Source organism: Fistularia commersonii, chromosome 13 (assembly GCF_037954325.1).
Source record: "Fistularia commersonii isolate RoL2024-O1a breed Wild chromosome 13, RoL_Fcom_v1.0, whole genome shotgun sequence".
In the NCBI taxonomy this organism is placed as follows: Eukaryota; Metazoa; Chordata; class Actinopteri; order Syngnathiformes; family Fistulariidae; genus Fistularia; species Fistularia commersonii.
Genome location: NC_141296.1, coordinates 14,762,124 through 14,783,131, shown reverse-complemented (window position 1 = coordinate 14,783,131; position 21,008 = coordinate 14,762,124). Strand labels below are relative to the sequence as shown.

At 40.7% G+C, this 21,008-nt stretch overlaps 1 protein-coding gene across 1 annotated transcript; it reads left to right on the top strand.

Moving 5' to 3' along the window:
• The first annotated feature begins 1,241 nt into the window (after window positions 1-1,241).
• hopx (HOP homeobox) lies at window positions 1,242-7,846 on the top strand. The gene is made up of 2 exons (XM_086158550.1): window positions 1,242-1,541; window positions 6,665-7,846. The coding sequence occupies exons 1-2, from the start codon at window positions 1,392-1,394 to the stop codon at window positions 6,740-6,742; spliced, it is 228 nt and encodes a 75-aa protein (XP_086014676.1). The 5' UTR covers window positions 1,242-1,391; the 3' UTR covers window positions 6,743-7,846.
• The last annotated feature ends 13,162 nt before the right edge of the window (window positions 7,847-21,008 follow it).

Genomic DNA, 21,008 nt, shown 5'->3' with positions numbered 1-21,008 from the left:
ACACTCTGCAAAGAAATTGGTTTTGATGAAAAAAAATACAGTTTAAAATTAATTGGCATGAAAATCTGGAGATAAAAGTTAAAATAACCTAAAATGTTGCAAATGCACAAACTTTAAATAATGAAATATTTATTTCAATCATAAATAATGGTTCCCCTGACTCCAGTTACTGAGGCTGCTTCAGAGGAAGTGATCCTTGGTTTCCTTCAAAATAAAAGCACTCCCTCCTGCTCCTCTACTTCCTCCTTCTACTACTGCAGAGCCAAGCAATGAAGATTACAGCGGGTAAACACTTTAGATCAGAGGCCATGATTTGCATGTCTTATCAGCAACTGTAGGGATCAGCTGCCGCCTCTGCAGCCAGTGACCTTTGAGGCCTGTAGTTCCACAGAACTCCACGTGGTCGTAAAGGGTCGGCTTGTTGGACCAATCTGGATGATGTAGGATAAAAAAAATGGTATTTACTTGTTAAATTCTTGATAATTTCCCAGTTTTCTTCCATTTCCTGTTTATTTTTGGGCCTTTTTTTTAAATTGTATTTGTAGTTGATTCTGATTAGGGAGCAAATTTTTACAGCTTTTTTGCTTTTTGAATTCATGGCTCTTTTAAACAAATGCTTGATATTGTTTTGAATGATTAGCTTTCAATTCTTTAGCTCATTTGATTCAATGAAGTGTTGTCATTTGGGGAAAAAAATCTGTTCTGATTTTCAAGGCCAATTTCTTTTGCAATTTATTAATTTTAAGCCCATGTTAAATTGATTGTGCAGGCAATTATTGGCTACTTTCTTGAATATTCTGACTTTTTAGATTTCTTGCACATATTAGACTGTTGTTTTGCAAATTTTCAGACTTTTTTTTCATTACTATGTGTGTGTGTGTGTGTGTGTGTGTGTGTGTGTGTGTGTGTGTGTGTGTGTGTGTGTGTGTGTGTGTGTGTGTGTGTGAGACAGAAAGAGATTTCCCCCTTACTGTTCCCTCCAGCCGCGCGTACAGAGACTCCCGTCGTTTTCCTGCACGATGTTTGTGTTCTCGGTCCGGCCGGTGGGAGGAGCCCCGCGGCTGGGACGCACCTCCCTGGACAGCCGTCAGTACACGCTCACGCAAGACACTTACACCCTCCGCCTCTGTCACACGCACAACACACATGCTCTCACCCTCCCGCCAGCCGGATCTCAGGATTTCCCCTCTCCATCTCAGCGGCGCTCTCTGCTCCGCTCCCCCGGCTCTGCGCTCTCCCACCCGGATAACACGCGGTTGCAGCCCCGCTGGTGCCTCTGGAACTTTTCACCTCTCATCATTATTTTTATTTCTTTAAAACTATAACCCGAATCTGTTCCGGTTCGAAAAGTACGAAGGGAGAAGAAACATCGGCAGCGGCTGTACATCAACATGACGTCCGAGGCGCCGGGGCATCTAAATCTGTTGGATTATCAGATTAAAATCCTGGAGGAAAATTTCAATAAAGTCAGCAAACATCCGGATGAGACGACCCTGATGTTGATCGCGGCGGAGTGTGGGCTGTCAGAGGAGGAGACGCTGGTGAGTCACTTTTCCGGTGTATTTTTTCACATTTTATAAATATAACCGAGATAGATACAGATATTCTATGTTGCATCTGTTTTATAATAATGTTGCAATCTCCTCCTAACGATGAAAACGATGTACCCACGTAAATTTAATTGTCAAATGTGAATGTGTGTGTGTAAGTTTTCATCGCCGGGTCAGTTTTACGCTGTATTTGCTGTGACAAGAAGCAGCTGACTTGCTAATAAAAATATAAAACCAATGAGTAAACAGGGGTTGAGAGCATCACTAAAGTAATGATTAAAAATAGATAGTGGATCGTTATTGTGCAGCAAGTGAAGCTCAAATTGCTTTGTGTTCCAGAAAACACCTGCAAGTCATATTTAATAGTTATATTTTAAAATGTAACTTTAAAAGGCAATAATAAAACAAAAACCAACCAATTTATCTGTACATATTGGTATGACATAAGAAATCCAAATGGGGAAAAATAAGATAAAAGAAAAGAAATTAAAATATTTAATATGTCACAAGATTATCATCCAGGCGTCTTAGCTTCTACATTTTTAAAATCATGACATTTAAAGGATTTCGATTTATTTTATTACGTCGTGCTGATTTTCACATATTTATTCAAGTAAACATTGGATGTCTTTGAGAGAAGTTCTTGAAACCAAATAAACAGATATTTGGCGATGAACAGTTTGATATGAACTCAAGAAACACCACTTTAATATTTACAACTCGGTGTTAACAAAGTTTCCATAAAGCTGTCATCAAGTCATGTGACACGAGGGGAAAAAAGCAACCTCCAGTCTTGGTAATTCCATTGAATGTCACAGTTGGATGACAAAGATAAATCTCCCTCTACTGTATTCATGTATTCACGATGATGACGCTGGTGACATCATCCGCCAGCCGCCAAGGATGTGGGGGTGATGCTGTTTGTGTTGCTATGGAAAATTGTTGTAATGTTTACAAGTCTCCTTTTTTCAGCATTCATACATAAAACTATTACTGATCTAAGCAATTAATCAATAGAGGAAAACAAATGTAATAAACAACTACTATAAATATATTACTTTTACCGTCTGACAGGACCACACGGATCCGACCCTTTATTGATTGGGTTAATACATGCTGGAAATGAGAGATGTTTGGGAGGGGTTTCAATTATTTTCTCTCCTTTCCATCCTACTTTCATCTTGTTATTCCCAAATTTTTAGATGTTATTGTTAAATTTCCTCATTGTGTTATGGGGCTATTCTTTAAATTTACTTTTCATGTAATTTAATTCTATTTTTAAAGCAATTTCTTGTTGATTTGTAGCAAATATTTCTCAATATGAAGGCAATGACTTTTTTAAAGGTATTTTTAAGGTAACGTCGCCACATTTCACTGCCATAAGTCCACATTTTAAGGCAATTATTTCACAACGTTTGGGGCATTTCTTGCGGAAATTTAGTGTATTTCATCCAGATTGCTTTGTTTGCACTAAATTTGCCTTTCATTTTTCTTTTCCGCAGCAGATTTATGATCGTTTCTTCCTTCTTTATAGATTATTGCTAGTCTTTAAGTTGAAAAAAAATATTCATCCTTTCTTTCTGTCAGAGGTACGTCATTTCCGGAAATATTTTTTAATATTTAGTATTTAAATATTTTTCACAGAGAAGCTGCTGGCTTGTGCTAATCGAGCGTTTCAGCAGTGCTTTTGACAGATGGTCAATTTTGGCCTTCAAAAGTTACAAACCAGCCTGTTGGAAAAAATGTTCCAATCTTAATATACTGCAGGTTACTTCAGAACACTTTCATACACCAAGGTAACTCTCAGGCTTTTCTCCATGTTCTCTGGTTTCCTGCGATGGTCCTGAAACATGTAATTGGTTCAATGGAGACCCTAAATGGCCTCAGACAGCTGGGATTGGATCTAGCCCCCCTTGCAACCCTGACTGCAGGATAAGCAGTGTAGATAGTGACTGAATTAATGGTTTACAAGTTGCTTCATGGATAGTTTACCGATTTAAAAAAAAAAAAAAATGAAGTTTGCAGAAAATTAAAGCTCAAGTCCTTTCATTCCAGTATGCTTTGAATGTTTTGGTCTGGAGTCTGAAGGAGATGACAAACATCAGGTGACCCGAGGGATTTCAGGTCACCGATCCTTAAAAGGAATTACCGTATTAAAGTTTTTCAAACCTCCTAGTCTTAATATTTACCCATTTTAACACCCAGGGCTGATCACATGACTCTCTCCTTTATATCCCAGTCTTTTTGACATTAATTTCAGGGCTGTTTTTTTTTACTTTTTTTTCCCTCATATTCAAATGAGATTATATATATTTTGAGTTTTTTTCCCTACATTTCATGTTTTGTTGTTATAATTGTTGTTCATTTTTAGGTAGTTATGAATTTTACTTTAAATATTTTTGCTAAGTTTGTTGGTTTTGTAAATTTACCTGCAGGTAATTTTACATTTCATTTTCTTTTTTTTTCTTTTTAGCTGCCTCTTATGAATTTTCCCCAATTCTAATGTCAGGATGTATTTTTCTGATTGTCAGCTGATGTTTATTTTACAAGTCAACTCTTTGTTTCTTGGTTTTCATGCTCACTATTTAGAATTTTGTTGTGAGTTAAGGCTTTTGTGCTGATGTTCAGCTATTTTTTAAAGTAAATCATTAAAAAAATCCTACTTTCATATTTCTTTTTTCTTTTTCATTTTATTTATTTATTTTTTTATTTTATTCATTGCACATTATCAGCATTTTTTTCCACTAATAATCAGGGCAATTCACTTTAAATATCCACACATTCTACCTTCCATTTTCTTCTTACCACACTAAAACTTTAAAGAATGTTCTGCTCTTGCCCTTCCCGTTCGATGATTGTGAGGAGAGGCGTTTCCTCGCAGCCCTTGTTGCGGGACATCCCACTTCTTGTCAAGGTTGTTTGACAAAGATCTGATTGGACGAGGTTTAATTAAAGGGGCGAACTCCTGCCTCCGCTCCACTAGCACGCACTGTGTCCAAGCTCCTTTCACTGAGTCTGACTTGTTTTGGAGCTGCAGCTAATAAAGCTTGTGTAATAGAGCTGAAACAGGAAGGACCGAATAGACAAGTGATTTACTCATGAGTCTGTTTGATCCTGCAGAACGAGATGTTTTGGATGTTAAAGCACCAGAAAGTCCAGTCTACTCCATCCGAGGCCAGAGAAAAGAACAGATAAGAAAAAGAGCTACAATTTCCGTTATGTAACATCTATATACTGAGTCAATTTGGTTTAGTTAAAGAAAAAAAAATCTCTCTCCTCTCTTTGAAGAATTTCAGGAGAAATTGACATCGGCAAACATAAATAAAACCGTTTAAATAAATACACATTAAAAACAACAGGAAATGTCCTCAGAATTAGCAATATATTTAATTTCGAAATACAGACACATTTATTTTCATTAAGGATTAATTAAAGGAACTCAATACATTAATGAAAGGAATCAAGAGCCAGAATGAAAGGAAAGGTGCACAAGACAGTGGTGAGACCATCGACGCTGTATGGCTGAGAAACTGTTGCAATGACGAAAAGACAGGAAGCAGAGTTGGAGGTCGCAGAGATGAAGATGCTGAGGTTCTATTTGGGAGTGAGCAGGATGGATAGGATCAGGAATGAGTCTATCAGAGGAACAGCACATGTTAGATGTTTTGGAGAGAAGGTCAGACAAGCTAGACTGATGGTTGGGTCATGTACAAAGGAGGGATAGTGAATATATTGGTAGACATATGCTAGAATTGAAGCTTCCAGCCAGGAGTCTAGAGGAAGAGAAGATTTATGGACATAGTGAGAGAGGATATGAAGGTAGTTGGTGTAAGAGAGGAGGATACAGAGGATAGGGTTAGATGGAGAAGGTTTATTCGCTGTGGCAACCCCTGAAGGGAAAAGCCTAAAGGAGAAGAAGAATAGGAATCAATACAAATTTATTTCATCAATAATAGGGAGAGTGTAAACAACAAACACAATTGTGCTGCAAACCATGATACCACTGTCACACAGCAGTCACGTCTCTGCAGCTGGTAAATTCGGCTGTCGACTCAAAAGAGAGTTCAAAACAAGTTCATCAAATCCCAAAAAATTAAATCAAATCCAATCAAAGATCATCACAAGAAATTATAACTTAAATGTGCTGAATGTTATTTAAAAAAGCAACAAGAAAGTGTCTGATTCAAGCTATCAATTGCCTGAACCTGACAAGAGAAACAACAAAAAATATTGTCAAATCAACTAAATTTAACCTAAAGGTATGGCAAGAATATACACCCAATACCCGAATTTACCCTATGAGGATCAATAAAGTGGGATGTTGTCTAAAGAATATACACCCAATACCCAAATTTACCCTATGAGGATCAATAAAGTGGGATGTTGTCTAAAGAATATGTCAAATACAGTTCAAAATGATCCACAAGAAATACAAATTAATTAAAAAAAAAAGAAAAAACTCATAAAAAAAATAAATGAACTGATAAATTCTCTAATCATTGAAGGGAAATTAAATGAAATTTGTAAAAAACGAAAACAAACACCGAACAAAGAAGAGACTCTTCATCGTCACATTGCAGTCACACTCCTGCTGTGCCGAAATGTGACTCTAACCCGCGGCCAACCACCCAACAACGGTGGGAGCGAGTTCAGTCCTTGCCAGTGGTGACGGTGCTGAAAACCTCCTTCTACATCCCTTTTTTGACTCTTCGTGTTGCCAAGGTATAAAAAACTGCAGTGACATAATGGAGATAAGGATGAAATGCTGTGCATGTCTGTGAGTACGTGTTGGGCGGTAGATATCACTGTAGCAAAAACCCCACGTGATCTTGATTTTCCTCAAAAATAGCCCAGTTTACTTCCATCTCACAGCAGTCTTTTCCTGAGCTAAACAATTAGCCACAGGATAACGACCGCACTGACAATATTCCCACGGCAGCCATTGTTTTGTTTCAAACGATTCTTGTGCGTCAGCCCTCCACCGCCCTGTCACCTCCCCACTCTCGTGTTTCAGGTTGCGCCGCAGTTTCGTGCCAAAAGTGCCGGATCGTTTGAACAAAAACCTGCATTAGCTGTTTGTCTAACGACTCCATCGTTTGTTTTGTTCCTCGCAGAAATGGTTCAAACTCCGCACAGCACAGTGGCGGCAGGCAGAGGGTCTCCCGGCTGAACTGGGCTCTGTGTTGGATTGACTTACCACCTCGTCCCATTCCTCCTCTTCCTTCCCCATGTGCCGCACTCCCCACCCCCTGCCTGTTTTGTATCCATGAAGCTATTTTAACTTACAGAATGTGAAGGTGTTTGCGTGCCAATATAACCAGGGTGTTTACAATAATAAACAGATTATTATCATGAGTTCATTCGGCCTGAGGTTACTGTGTGCATGCTTGCATGTGTGGGTTTTTGTTCGCAGGCTTTTGTTGACATGTGTCAGCTGGGCGGTGAGCTGTTGACAGGACTATAAAAGATGTAAGGAAGTGCTGGGCAAACAGTGGATGCTGCTGGAATCAGCCGCTGTCATCCTGCTTAACTGGAACATTTGCATTGGGGTTGGTCATATTGGGGTGGGGTGCTTGAGCTAAGCTTTCTGAATGGCATCATGGGATAAACAGATGACAGGTGATGTCATCACATTGTCCCGACTCCCCGGAGAAAGGATATGATCTCACCGTTGGAGAGAAGAAGTTTTAAACAAAAGTGGCGATTGAAACTGAAGAACTGAACTGAACTTTAAGACACGAATGACAACATTCGATACCTTGAGGGGCTACTATTTCTTTAATTTCCATTATTTAAGAGTAATCCTGTCACGTTCATTAAAATTATTTGCAGTTTCTCTGTTCAAAGTATCCATGGTTGTATAGATTATTTTTAAAGGTCAACATTTTAGGTCAAAAATCAATAATAAATATTACATTTGATTTATTTATCAATGTCATCCTGTGATTTCAAGCCGAGAAAGTGTGTTTTGTTTGTCTTGCAGATTTACCGTCATCCATATTTTAAATGTACTTCTTTAAAAATTAGTGACGTAGGACATTTGAATTGAAAATAGTTGTAAATCAGTACATTTTTATTGAAAATGTTACAGAGATTGGTATTCGAGCAAACAAGCGGCAGAGTTTTTTTTTATTTCATTTGTTTCAGTTTGGATGGAAACCAGCAATACAGAGGCCCTAAGCTGCCATCCATTCATACATTTTTTCCTTTTTTTTTGACATTATTATGCAGATTTCATCAATTACATTTGAAAATGTTGACTGTAATTAATAAAGTTGTTTTTGCTTTGTTTTCTCAAGATCATGAGATAAGTGACTCATTATTTCAAGAAAACAAGGGGGGAAAGAGAGAAGGGATGGTGGCTCAGTGGTTGCATACAGCTGGGTTAGTAGTTCAACGATTACCTGGCCTCTCTCCTGTCACCTGCTGGTAAGGAGAGTAACTGCACATCCTTCAGCAACAGGATGACCAAGGTGCTGCAGAATTTTTTTAACGTAGTTTTGTTTTTATCTTTTGACTTATTCATTTATTTATTTGCATGATGTAATGAACTGTGTAAATTAAATGAACTGTCTTAGCTTGTTCATCTGTTTCAATGGGCCTTGGTTTACACCTGGCCATTTACCATACCCTTCGAGAGACACTGATGAAGCTCACTGGCGAGGAGGTTTCTGTGTTTGTGCGAAACGTCTGCACAACCTGCTCAACTGAAACCACCCAACAGGTGCTAACTATGCAGCTGTATGTTTACACTGGCAGCTGCTGCACACACACACACACACACACACATGTATGCTTGCATATGCTTGCAAACTCATAAAGTATGGACAATGTTCCCTCTGTTTACTCCTCAAATACCGCAGTATCAATTTTTAGCTGTAGAAAATTGTGCTTTTACAGGACTTTAATTGTCTGTAAAATGCTTGTTCACGTCCTCGAAAGCACATGCATGCATTCCCAAGCGCACACACACACACACACACACACACACACACACACACACACACACACACACACACTGTGGTGTCTGTTTCCTCAGCTTGGGGGTGTTTCCCTCTGTGAAAAGAAAGTCACACCCAATAACGACAAACAAGCATATTTGTCTACAGTGGGGAGGGACATGGACATATATGTTGCTAAATTCCCACATGACATAACAGCATACTGTACCGCATCATAAATCACCTCTGAATGGGACTCTTCGGGTTCCATCCTTCCATGAATTGTCCTGCTAATGTTAAAGAAAAAGAGGGAGAGGAAGAGGTGGAGAGAGAAGGCTTGAATATGAATCTAATTTTGTGTTTCCAGTCACTAATGTTCATGCAGCAAGAGATGAAGAAAAAAAAGAAAAGATCAGAAAACAAAAGTGACGGCATCTGAGACCATTTATAAAATTAAAAAGAAGTGGAAGGAAATGAAATAATTGAATTAAAAAAAAAAATGCTTCCCCTACATGATGATTGTGAATCTTATACATTAATGTTGAAATTTACAATAATAAGATAGCCAGATTTTTGTCACTCATGGTTGCCTTGGTAACATTAAACGCTGCCACTAAAAGCGAGGCCTCTATATCTCTGCCAAGATTCATAACTGATGACATCTTTCTGTGGGAATTTCGTCCTTAGTTTTTAACTAATGTTGTATCCGTAGGAACGCAAAGCATTGCAGATAGTCACATGAGCATTTGAATGCTTTCAGGTTTGTATTTCATGCAAACTTGCAGGTGGAAGGCCACTGTCAAAAAAAAACACAAGAAGGACAAGGAAAAGACATGTTGACGTTGAAGAGGAGTGTGATTTAACTGGAGCGAGTAAGGACCTGAGGGGGTCAAAGGTCAGCCAGGTTGGTTACATGTCTCTGAAGGACGGGGGCGCCAGTATCCCTGCTAGAGTGGCAGCCCAAACTCTGTTCGCAACGCTGGATGAGTGCGGGCAGAATTTGAATGGAGTCCGGGTTTTGTTTGTTGCCGAGACGACAAGAAGAAGCACCAAGGAATCTGCCGCCACCGCTCGGCTGACTTTTTTTGAATTTATTGTTGTTCTGCTCAAGCCGATTGTTCCTGAAGGTCATCCTGCTCGGATCTAACAGCACGTAATCCAGGGATTAGCAAAATGATTACACTTACGGTTTATTTTCACTCTGTTTCTTTAAACATTGGATATTCAATCATGGTAGGATGTTCCAAAAATAAAAATAAAAAGATATATATATATATATATATATATATATATATATATATATATATATATATATATATAAATCAACAAATATGTGTATAGATAGATAGATAGATAGATAGATAGATAGATAGATAGATAGATAGATAGATAGATAGACAACCAAAATATAGTCCAAATAAAAAGTGAGATTTTCTTTTGAAAATGATAATGAATGTTTGTAATCTTAAAAGACTGCCAGAAAATGTGGTTCGAAAATCCAATGAGAAATGAATCACTTGATTTTAAAAAAGCAAACGGTCAGTTTACTTGGTTTTGTATGATAAGGGCAGATATTTAACAAATCTCTTAAAAAAGGGGACAAAAATATTCAGAACTGAAAAATAGAAGATGAAATATAGGAAAGGAAAAAACATTTTTAAATACCATACTTGCATGATTTTAATAAATAATCCCCCCCCACCACCACCACCACCAGCAGACACACATACATACACACAAACACACAAAACACAAACTTGTCTCAGTTACATCTGAAACTTAATTTTCCACCCCCCCTTCATTTCCTGCTGAAGAGGATATTTACCCTAGTTTGGACGTGTATGTGTGCATGTGAATGTGTGTGTGCATATTTCAGCTCTTCATGCAGAAAAGCATTCACTAATGAAGTAAGTTTGTCTGGTTGGTGTTTCTCTCAGCTGGCTTCTGGCTGTCCAGAGATTATTTGCAGAGGACCAGCTTCCTGTTCCTCCTCCCTTAAATGACAGACTAGAGCTGAGAAAGTAAACAGTCACCAAATGGACCGCATGTAATCATCAACTCAGTCTGAAGGTCGTAATCCTAATCTGCCTCATTTGAAATCTGTTGATTACAGGATATTTGTGATGAAAGATGCCACTATGATTGACTGCTGTAAGGAATGACTGTAGCTTTAATACAAAAGTGTAGGAAGACGCCAGCATGTCTTTTGAGACTTCCTGTGTTTACCAGCTGTCAGGGGCTTAGTGTGCATGACTTCCTCTGTGACAGCAAAGGCAAAAAAAAAACCCATATATAAATATTCAACACTTTTCAAGAAGGAAAGAAAAATGTGTGTAATAATGAAAAAAAAAATGTTAGTGATAATAATGATACTTATATCATTAAGGTTTACTATATTACTGTACTATAGTTTACAATTACTATAATTCTCATTATTTGATTAAGATGATGTCTATTATTACTATTTAATCCATCAATCCATCCATCTTCCCCAGCTCAGGCAGCAACCTGGGCCTCAGGAGCAGTGAGGCCCAGACCTCCCTCTCCCCTGCGACATGGTCCAGCTCCTCTCGAGGGACCCCAAGAGGGACCCCTCTCCAGCGTGTCCTGGGTCTTCCCCGTGGTCTCCTCCCGGATTGACATGCCTGGAAATCCTCCTCCGGTAGGCGTCCAAGGAGGCATCCTGACCAGATGCCCGAGCCACCTCATCTGGCTCCTCTCTTTGCGGAGGAGCAGAGGCTCTGCTCCGAGCTCCTCCTGGGTTACCGAACTTCCGAGCTTCCTTCTCTAAGGGAGAGTCCGGCACAACCTGTGCAGGAAACTAATTTTGGTCGCTTGTATCTGCGATCTCGTTCTCGGTCACTACCCACAGCTCGTGACCAAAGGTGAGGGTGGGAACATAGATCGACCAGTAAATTGAGAGCTTTGCCTTTTGGCTCAGCTCCCTCTTCACCACAACAGACAGTCTGCGTCGCTGCAGACACCGCACCGATCTCCCGCTCCATCCTTCCCTCACCCTCGTGAACAAGACCCGGAGATATTTGAACTCCTCCCCTTGGGGCAGGACCTCGTCCCTGACCCGAAGTGGGCATTCCACCTGTGTCCGGTTGTGCACCATGGTCTTGAATATGGAGGTGCCGATCCTCATCCCGACCACTTCACACTCGGCTGTGAACCAGTCCAGTGAGAGTGACTTGATCCTGCGGCCACCAAACCGGATCCCCTCGACGCCCTGGCAGCACCAAGAAATTCTGTCCACAAACGTTACGAATAGAATTGGTGACAAAGGGCAGCCCTGCTGGAGTCCAACTCTCACCGGAAACGGGTCTGACTTACAACCGGCAATGCGGACCAAGCTCCGACACGATCAAACAGGGACCGAACAACTCGTATGACAGGGTTCGTTATACTCATACTCCAGGAGCACCCCCGCAGGATTTCCTGCGGGACTGGATGCCTTCTCCAAGTCCACAAAATACATGTAGACTGGTGGGGCAAACTCTCATCACCACCCCGCTCTACCAATCCAGCGGCACTGTAACCGACATCCACGTAATGCGGAAGAGGTGTATCAGCCCGGACAGCCCTACAACATCCAGAGCCTCCAGGAACCCAGGGTGGACCTCATCCACCCCTTGAGCCCCACCACTGAAGAGCTATTTAACTGCTTCAGCAACTTCAGCCCCGGAAATAGGCATACCCGTTCCAGAGTCCCCTGGCTCTGCTTCCTCATTGGAAGGCATTTCAACGGAGTTGAGGAAGTCTCTGAAGTATTCCTGCAACCGATCCACAACGTCTCAAGTTGAGGTCACTTCTACTGAACACCATGTTGACAGAGCACTGCTTCCCCCTCCTGAGCCACTGGATGGTGGACCAGAATCTCCTTGTTGCTCACCAGAAGTGGTTCTCCATGGTCTCCCTGAATTCCTCACAGGTACTTGCTGGTACCTGTCAGCTGCCTCCGTAGCCCCACAGGCCAGAAAGGCTCGATAGGACTCCTTCAGTTTGATAGCATCCCTCTCTTCTGGAATCCACCAGTGGGTTCGAGGGTTGCCACCCCGACAGAGGCCGACCGCTTTACTGCCACCTTGACAATGGAAGCACGGAGCATGGTCCATTTGGACTCAATGTCCCCGCTTTCCTCAGGACATGGTTGTTGAAACTCCTTCTGATAGGGGACTATGCTAGATGTTCCCAGCAGACCTTTACATTACGTGCACATATGGACAACTTTATGCCTGAACATGGTGTTTGTTATGGACAATCCATGACAAGCACAGAAGTCCAATAACAAGACACTGCTCAGGTTCAGATCAGAGGGACCGTTCCTCCCAATCATACCCTTCAAGCTGCACTGTCGTTGCCCAAGTGAGCGTTGAAGTCTCGCAGTAGAACGAAGGAGTCCCTGGTAGGAGCGCTCTCTAGCAGCCCCTTTAGGGACCCCAAGAAGGGTGGGTAAACTGAGTTGTTGGGCACAAACAACAGTCAGAATCCATCTCCCCACCTGAGGGAGGCTCCCCACTCATCCTCCTGGTTGAACCCCAACATGCAGGTGCTGACACAGGGGCAATCAATATGCCTGGCACCTCTCACCTGGTGTAATTCCAAAATAAAAAAAGAGCTCAGCCTCTCAAGAGGCCTGGTTCCAGACCCTACGCTGTTCGTCAAGCTGAGTCGGAATCTCTCAGCCTCGCACAACAGCTCAGGCTCCTTCCCTGCCAGAGAGGTGACATTCCATATCCCAAGAGCCAACTTCTGCAGCCCAGGATCGGACCGCCAAGGTCCCCTGCTCCGGCTACCGGGCTCACACTGCACCCGACCCCCTTGGGCCTTCCTGAGCCTTGGGGAAGAGGGACACATGTCGTTCCTCCGGGTTGTGCCTGGCCGAGCTCCATGGGTAAAGACCCGGCCACCAGATGCTCGCTGCTGAGCCCTGTCCCTGGGCCTGGCTCCAGGGGGGGGCCCTGGTGACCCGCCCCTGGCCAAGGGAAAATTGAATCCAATGGTTTTCTACTACTATTACTATTCTATTACTATTTAATGATGATTATTATTTGAGAAATGGAACAAAAAAAATACTCTTGGCTCATTTTTGATATATAAAAAGCTGCAAGGAAATACATGTAATAGATATAAATATGTTGACAATTGCTTTCAGAGACACAGGAAAGTAAAGTTGAATTTATAGAGCTGAACAGTTCAAATTATTTGAGGACCTTTAGCCTGAAGCATTGGAAGAGCGAATAAATGTGAACTAATTAAAAAAATTAAATTGGGACAAGGCCTGATCTACCGCGGCAGTTTTGACTAAAAAATAATCAATAAATAGTTGTAACAATATATATAAACAGGTAGAACTTGTTGAACAGGGCTGCTCGTGCTAGCTGCACGAACACAAATATAAAAATTGATGTGGTCGCAGATTTATTCTCAAAGCCATTTTCAAGAAAAGCTGGACATTGTTAAGAAAGGTCGGGCAATTCCGAAGCTTGCAGGCCTGTTACAACCAGGAAAACAATTTGTTCGTCACTTTCAGCCCGCTTACTACGAGCAGTAACTCTGGCTCACAGGCTCAGAAGAACACTGCCGACTGTATTGCTGGGGGGGCTTATTTGCCACTGACCGACATGGTGTTTGGAGCCACATAGGGTTTGTAAATTCGACTTGCCAAGGCACCAACGAGACACCAGAACAATGCCAGACATTTAAAAGCAACGGTGCTGTCCAAAACCTTTGGGGAAACCAGAGTAGATCTACACCTGAGTAAGAAAGTGCACAGCGCAGCAAACACTTGTCCTGCATCATGTAATGGGCACAGGTGTCAAGGAGCAGTTTATCAGGTTCAAAGATGTTACCAGTGGGGAGCGAGCCGATGACATTGCAGGTCTTCTTATCCGATTTTGGTGGAAAATGAATAAAGTTGTGGCAAAGTGTTTTGACGGTGTAGCCGTCATGCCTGATGGCGATATAACGACTTTTTGATGGACTTTTTGATGGAGCTGAAGAGCACGGATAACATATACGACAGAGTAATCGAACTCTTTTTGAGTAAAGAAAGGAGGAGGGATTTTGTGTACAAATAATCCTGTGTATTTGGTGAGTAAAAGGTTTCTATTTTCCTAAATAATATTGCTATTTAATTAGGGTATTACTGTTGCTTGTTTATGTGTCGCAGTTGTAGCTGCAGTAGAAAGACACTTGTGCACTCTGGGATTATTTCTTCGGCGACAGCATTTATTGTGGCACGCGAATTATCTCTGCAGTATAACGTCTTTTTATATTGCATTTAAATGTACTTAAAATCAAAGCTAATCCACAGTTAATCCTGCAAATCACAAAATTAGGTTTTGAAAACAAATATAACCACACCTGTTATTAGATTGTGGGGCTTTACAGGGTTACCAGTGGAAAGATAATTGATTTAATTTATCAAGCGTTAGATTTTTATGCCTCAATCTCCAAATCAGTACATTAATACGTTTAAACTGATCAATAACTGTAAACTAATCAATGACAACAAAGGTGTTTTTTTAATTCCCATTCTAAGAGACACACTCAGTAGATTCAAGACTAGGATCTCCAAATGAGTTCAGGTTGGCCGGTTCTTTCTCGGTTCCACCCGGTTCTTGAGGTGTACCATAGTCTTTGGAGAGCTGCTTCGGTTTTGGTACTGGCTCCCGCCTTCCTCACGGCAGTGGAAACCTGTTGACAGGACAACAGCTCCCAGAGTCATCTGATGGACCTTTCATTTTGGCTAATGCTCTTCTTATACTCAAACTTGCTTGAAAGAGTTTCTTCGCCTCTACATTGCCCTGGACTGTTGATCCTAAATACATCCTCCACCTTCTTTATCTCCACTCCCTCTAGCTTCACTGTTCCAGTTGGGCCCCTTCTGTCTTGCTGTCGCTAACCTTCCATTTTTCATCCCGTTTCCTGGACACAGCATACCCACCTTCCTCCTCTGCATCATGTTGACCAACTCTCTGTCTTTAACCAACAGTAGCCTTTTTTTCCACCCCTTCCCCTTTAGGGTATTGGGGCCGACAACGGCTGTTGCTAACCTGGGCTTTCAAGTATGAAAGTCATAAATTGCAGATTTGCATATTTGGTTTCCTACAAGTTTTACGAACCCCTCTAAATTTGAGCTTGAAACCAGCTCAGAGAGACACTGGCTTGTGCACCCCTGAGGCCACCTAGATTACACACAAATCCCTGTTTTGAATAATATACAAAACCCAGCTCTGTGACCGGGTAGCTGAGACTTTGGGGACCCGAAGCTCCAATTGTTGTTTTTCCACCCAAAAGCAAACATTTATTATGCGCACCCCCCCTAAAAGCGCAATGTGGTCGAGATGTATATCTAGAATTATAAATGCATGTGAAGGGTCTTGAACTTGAAACAAAGGGCTCCATTGTTGCCCTCCCAACAGTCTCCCACAGTCTCACACTAAAAAAACAAATGTTCCTCACATGGGCACTGGACACCATATTTGACATCATGAAATGTCCCAGTGGAACAAGTCTGGGAGATGCAAACCATGAGTGGCGAAAAGACGGAGGTCTGTGGAAATAATCTTTGCGGGGGAAGCAGGGAATTCTTTACATAGTTACACTAAGAAGTTCAGTGATGCTTTTTTTTGTCTTGAAAAACTGCAGGAACTTTTTTTAAAGTCATGTAACCCATCGATCAAACTGAGCATATTCCATGTCAGAATCAGAATAAATGTTAAAACCATTCAGCATGAGGCCGCCCGGAGACTCATTCAATATAAACTTAAAACGGACAAATCATTCCCCACGGCTCTTGAAACAAATGACCAACTAATGGGAAAATAATTGAGAAATTATCTACTTGTCAAAGAAGTGGGGAAAGACCCCAAAATTAAGCCAAAAAAATTCCTGGAATGTGAGAAAAAGTTCTTTTAAAAGCTGCACCGTTGACTTATTATTAGAAATAAAATTAGCAATAAATAATCTGAAACTGCATTATCCAGTTTTGTGGGAGGAAAGACCTCAAAGTTGGGCAAAATTACTTAAAATTTGACAAATTATTCCCTTAAAATCATTATGAACTTGGGTGTTTTTTTCTAAATTGTACATCATCAGCCCTTTAATTTCCTCATTACACATCTGTCTTTAAATATATTTAAAACTTACAATATAAATACTAAACCATTTTCATAAAAAGCCAGACGATTCTATTTCCCCTTGTCCTGATGCACTTGCTGCCACCTCCCTGCATCTGGGGAAATGCGCCTCCCGCTTCTGGGAGTCGGCGGACGGAAGACCAGTTCGCACCGGGATGCCTTGGCGGAAGGACGCCTTGTCTTCCTGAAAAAGCTTGCCGCCTCCTCCTCCTCCCTGCAGGAACACGAGCACATCTATTACAGCTGATGTTTTGTGTGGGAGACAAAGGAAGGCCTGGGGCCAGAAGGAAGGAGGATGAGGACAAGGAGGAGGAGGAGGGAGGAGAACAGAAGACAATGGACAAGAGGAAAGATCGGAAAATAAAGATTGATTCTCGGTCACATTTTCAAGGCCAAATGATCCCTGGTGTCACTTTTACTTTGACTTGTTTTGTTTCCTTAATGTGCTGATGAGAAATACAAAGAGTTTGTTTTTTTCCAGAAGGCGTTGCTGCCTTTTCGTTTTAAATACATCTGTCAGAGAGAAAACTTAAGTTATTTTAATTTTTTTTTCAGAACACATTTGTCTTTTTTTATAAATTGTGCTAACAATAGCAGCCATATATGGCCTCTGGCCAGCTGACGTTGACCTAATATTTCCTGATATCAGTAAAAATGTCAGGAGATGGGGGAAAGGCTGCTACTGTTTTGGAAGTGACCCTCTGTTTGATTGACAGAAGGTTGTTATCAAACAGTTACAGGGTCTATGTGTTTTCTGGAATTGTTTTTTTTTTTTGCTGATATGATGCAGGGTGAATATGATCTATCAATCACTGCCATAATTTTACAGATTTAGAAATATTAAAATGGCTATCCCTTAACGTAAATGCTTCTGGGCTTAACTTTATTATTACTCTTTCATTTCCGGGTATTCAATAAATTCCCTCTGATTTATTGCAGGGGCTACAGCAATATTTAAATGTATCTCTTTAGAGAATTTTCATAAGCAACTATTAGTTTTAATATACTTCAAGAATCACTTCCCTGAGTCTGATTAACTTTGGGACAAGAGTCCCCAGATCCTCTGAGCCTCATATCCTTTTTTTAAATGTAAATCTGACAGCTAATAAAGGACAACCTTGTTCAATAATAGAAGGCACATCTGAAAGGTAGAGTTTTTGGTATAAATCATATTATTACAAATAATTTACCAAGAGGTGTAGTAGAATCAGTAAAACCAACAGACCCAACATTCATGATATGAATGTTCCTGAGTTTGTGTAATTGAACAATTGAGTGAAAGGGGCGTGTTAAAAATAATAACAGTGTGGAGTTAAATCAGGGAGGTCATTCATTATGTGAAGAAGCAGGTGTCATTCAGGTGACCCTTATTTAAGGATGAAGCCAGCACATGTTGTACATGCAATTCTCTCTGAAAACCTGAGGGAGATGGGTCGTGCCAGACATTGTTCAGAAGAACATCGTGCTTTAATTAAAACGTTGATCGGAGAGGGCAAAACAAACAAAGAAGCGTAGAAAATAATAGACTGCTCAGTTAAAATGATTTCCGATGCTTTAAAATGGAAATCCAAGCCAGAGAGACGTGGAAGAAAACAGAAGACTTCCATTCAAATGGATCGAACAATAGCCAGAGTAGCAAAGACTCAGCCAAAAATCAGCTGCAGGGAGACGGTCTGAAGTTATCCGTGAGTACTGTGACAATTAGAGGACGCTTGTGCGAGGCTCATCTATCGGTAAGAAGCCCCCGCATAGTCCCACTGTTAAAAAAAATGAAAAAAGGCGTGCTGAAGAGTATGGAATTGATATGATAAGAGCATATCAACTGGCCTAAAGAAACATGGAGAAACATTTTGTGGACTGATGAAATGGTTCTTTTGGGTCCGAGGGCCGCGGACAGTTTGTCAGACAACCCCTAAAAACTGAATTTAAGCAACAGTACACTCCAAAGACCATGAAGCATGTTGGTACAAGTATCATGTTATTGGGCTGTTTCTCTTACTATGGTGTCGGGCCTATTTATCGCATACCAAGGATCCCGGATCAATTTGCTTGTATCAAAATACTTGAAGAGGTCATGCTGCCTTGTGCTAAAGAGGAAATGCCCTTGAAATGAGTGTTTCAACAAGGCAATGACCCAAAACACACCAGTAAGTGAGCAACATCTTGGTACCAGACCAACAAAATTAAGGTTATGAAGTGGTCAATCCCCGAGCCTTATTCCAATAGAAAACTTGTGGGGTGACATCAAAAATGCTATTTCTGAGGCAAAACCAAGAAATACAGAGGAATTGTGGAAGGCTGTCAAATCATCTTGGCCGGGAATACTTGTTTACTGGTGCCAGAAGTTGGTCGACTCCATGCAGAACAGATGTGAAGCAGTTCTCAAAAACGGGGTTATACAACCAAATATTAGTTTAGAGATCTTAATCTTTTTTTTTCAGTTTATTGAGTAAATATTTGTGTTTGTAATGAAAAATGCACACTTTTTTTGAATAGCCCAATATCATTTTTTCCTTCATTTTCTGCAAAGTAATTAAAAAGTGATAGTTTTTTTCTTCATTTTTTGATGTAAAATATAATGTGCATTTTCTCTAATGAATGGAAATAAAAAATATAAGGACTTAAAGCTTTACTCACTTTTTAATAAACACTGCTATTATTTTGAACGCAAGAGTGTGTGTGTGTGTGTGTGTGTGTGTGTGTGTGTATTTAAAAATCAATTGATTTGGGAATAATTTCCACAATGTTTTTTCAAAAGGCATTGGGTATGTACTTGATGGGATGGGAAGACATAAGTTTTGAATTACCAAATAAAAGAAATACCGTCACTTCTCCATCAGATGTAAGGCAACATTAAATGAGAAACAAAAAATACTGAAAATAGTTGGCAGATAAAATTTGATTCAAAATATTAAGTTGAAATTGATTACATACAAAATGAATAGGACAGAAAAAACAAGAAATTTTGTTAAAAACTAGATTAATTGAATTGAATACTTAATGGATAGTCGACACTAGATGAGTCAAAGTACAAAAATAAAATAGGCACGGGTGGAGGCAGAATAAATATTTTTTCAAAGTGAAGAGAAAGATTTATGGCTCCAATCAAGGCCTCATTTTCTCGTATTGTTCTGTTTAACCGCAGGTCCAGGACCTGCCAGACATCTGCCTCCAATCATGCCGGTGGAGAGAAAATGTGAACTAAGGACGGAGATAAACTTGCAGCAGACAAACATGACGCTTCTTGTGATGTCCACAATATTTGATGGGTGGAAATGAACAAAAGCCATTTGACTGAAGTTAATTTCTGGCTGAGGCTGGGAGTTGTCGCCCAGACGGCTTGAGAGGTTTTGTGCTGCGCCAGTTCCAAGATTCTGGGAGGTGGGGAAAATAAAATGCAGAAAATCACCATGAGAGATGATCGTACCTTGGGGGGTTGGGTTTGTGATGGTGCACCCCACTCTTAGCACCCAAACACCCAGTCTCACACACACAGACAAAAAAAACCACACACACAAATACAAAAGGCATTTCTTGCGACAAACCTCATCTGAGACACCCAACTACAAGTTGAAATTTTTTCTCCTGGACTTTTTACTATTTTTATTCCACTATGACCACAGGGGCCAGGGGGTGTGGGTGGCAGGGGGTCGTTTAGTTATATATATTTAACAAAGAGACTGAAATAAAGCAGCTTGTCAAGCAGCTTTTGATTTCACTTTTGGCAGTTTGGCTTCGAATGAGAGGCGGTTTAGTTTAACCACACAGGATTCCTGTGTAACAAAAGCTTCACATATTTTATATGTTCACATGCAAACGCACAAATGCACACACACACACACAGTACATTTTACATATGTGTACAGATATATATTTGGAAATTTGTTGTCCCTTCTGGAAATTTGTTAATTTTTTATTTACCTGATTTACAATACCTAAAAAAAGGGCATTTCCCCCCTGGAGTTTTTCCTTTTGTTGTTTTATAAAGAAATCTTGGTCAATATAATTTGGCATTTTTAGAAAAGATAGAAAGAAGAGGTCCTGCCCCAAGTGGGGGAGATCAAGAATCTCGGGTTCTTGTTCACGAGTGAGGGGTGAATAGAGCGGGAGATCAACAGGTGAATTGGTGCAACGTCTTCAGCAATGCAGACTCTGTCTCGGTCTGTCATGGTGCAGAAGAAGCTGAGCCAAAAGGCGAACCTCTCGATTTACCAGCCGATCTACGTTCCCAACCTCACCTGTGGTCACTAACTGTGGGTAGTGACCGAAAGAATGAGATTGCGGATACAAGCGGACAAATTGAGTTCCGCATAGAGGCCAGACTCTCCCTTAGGGATAGGCTGAGATGTTTAGTCATCCAGGAGTTCACA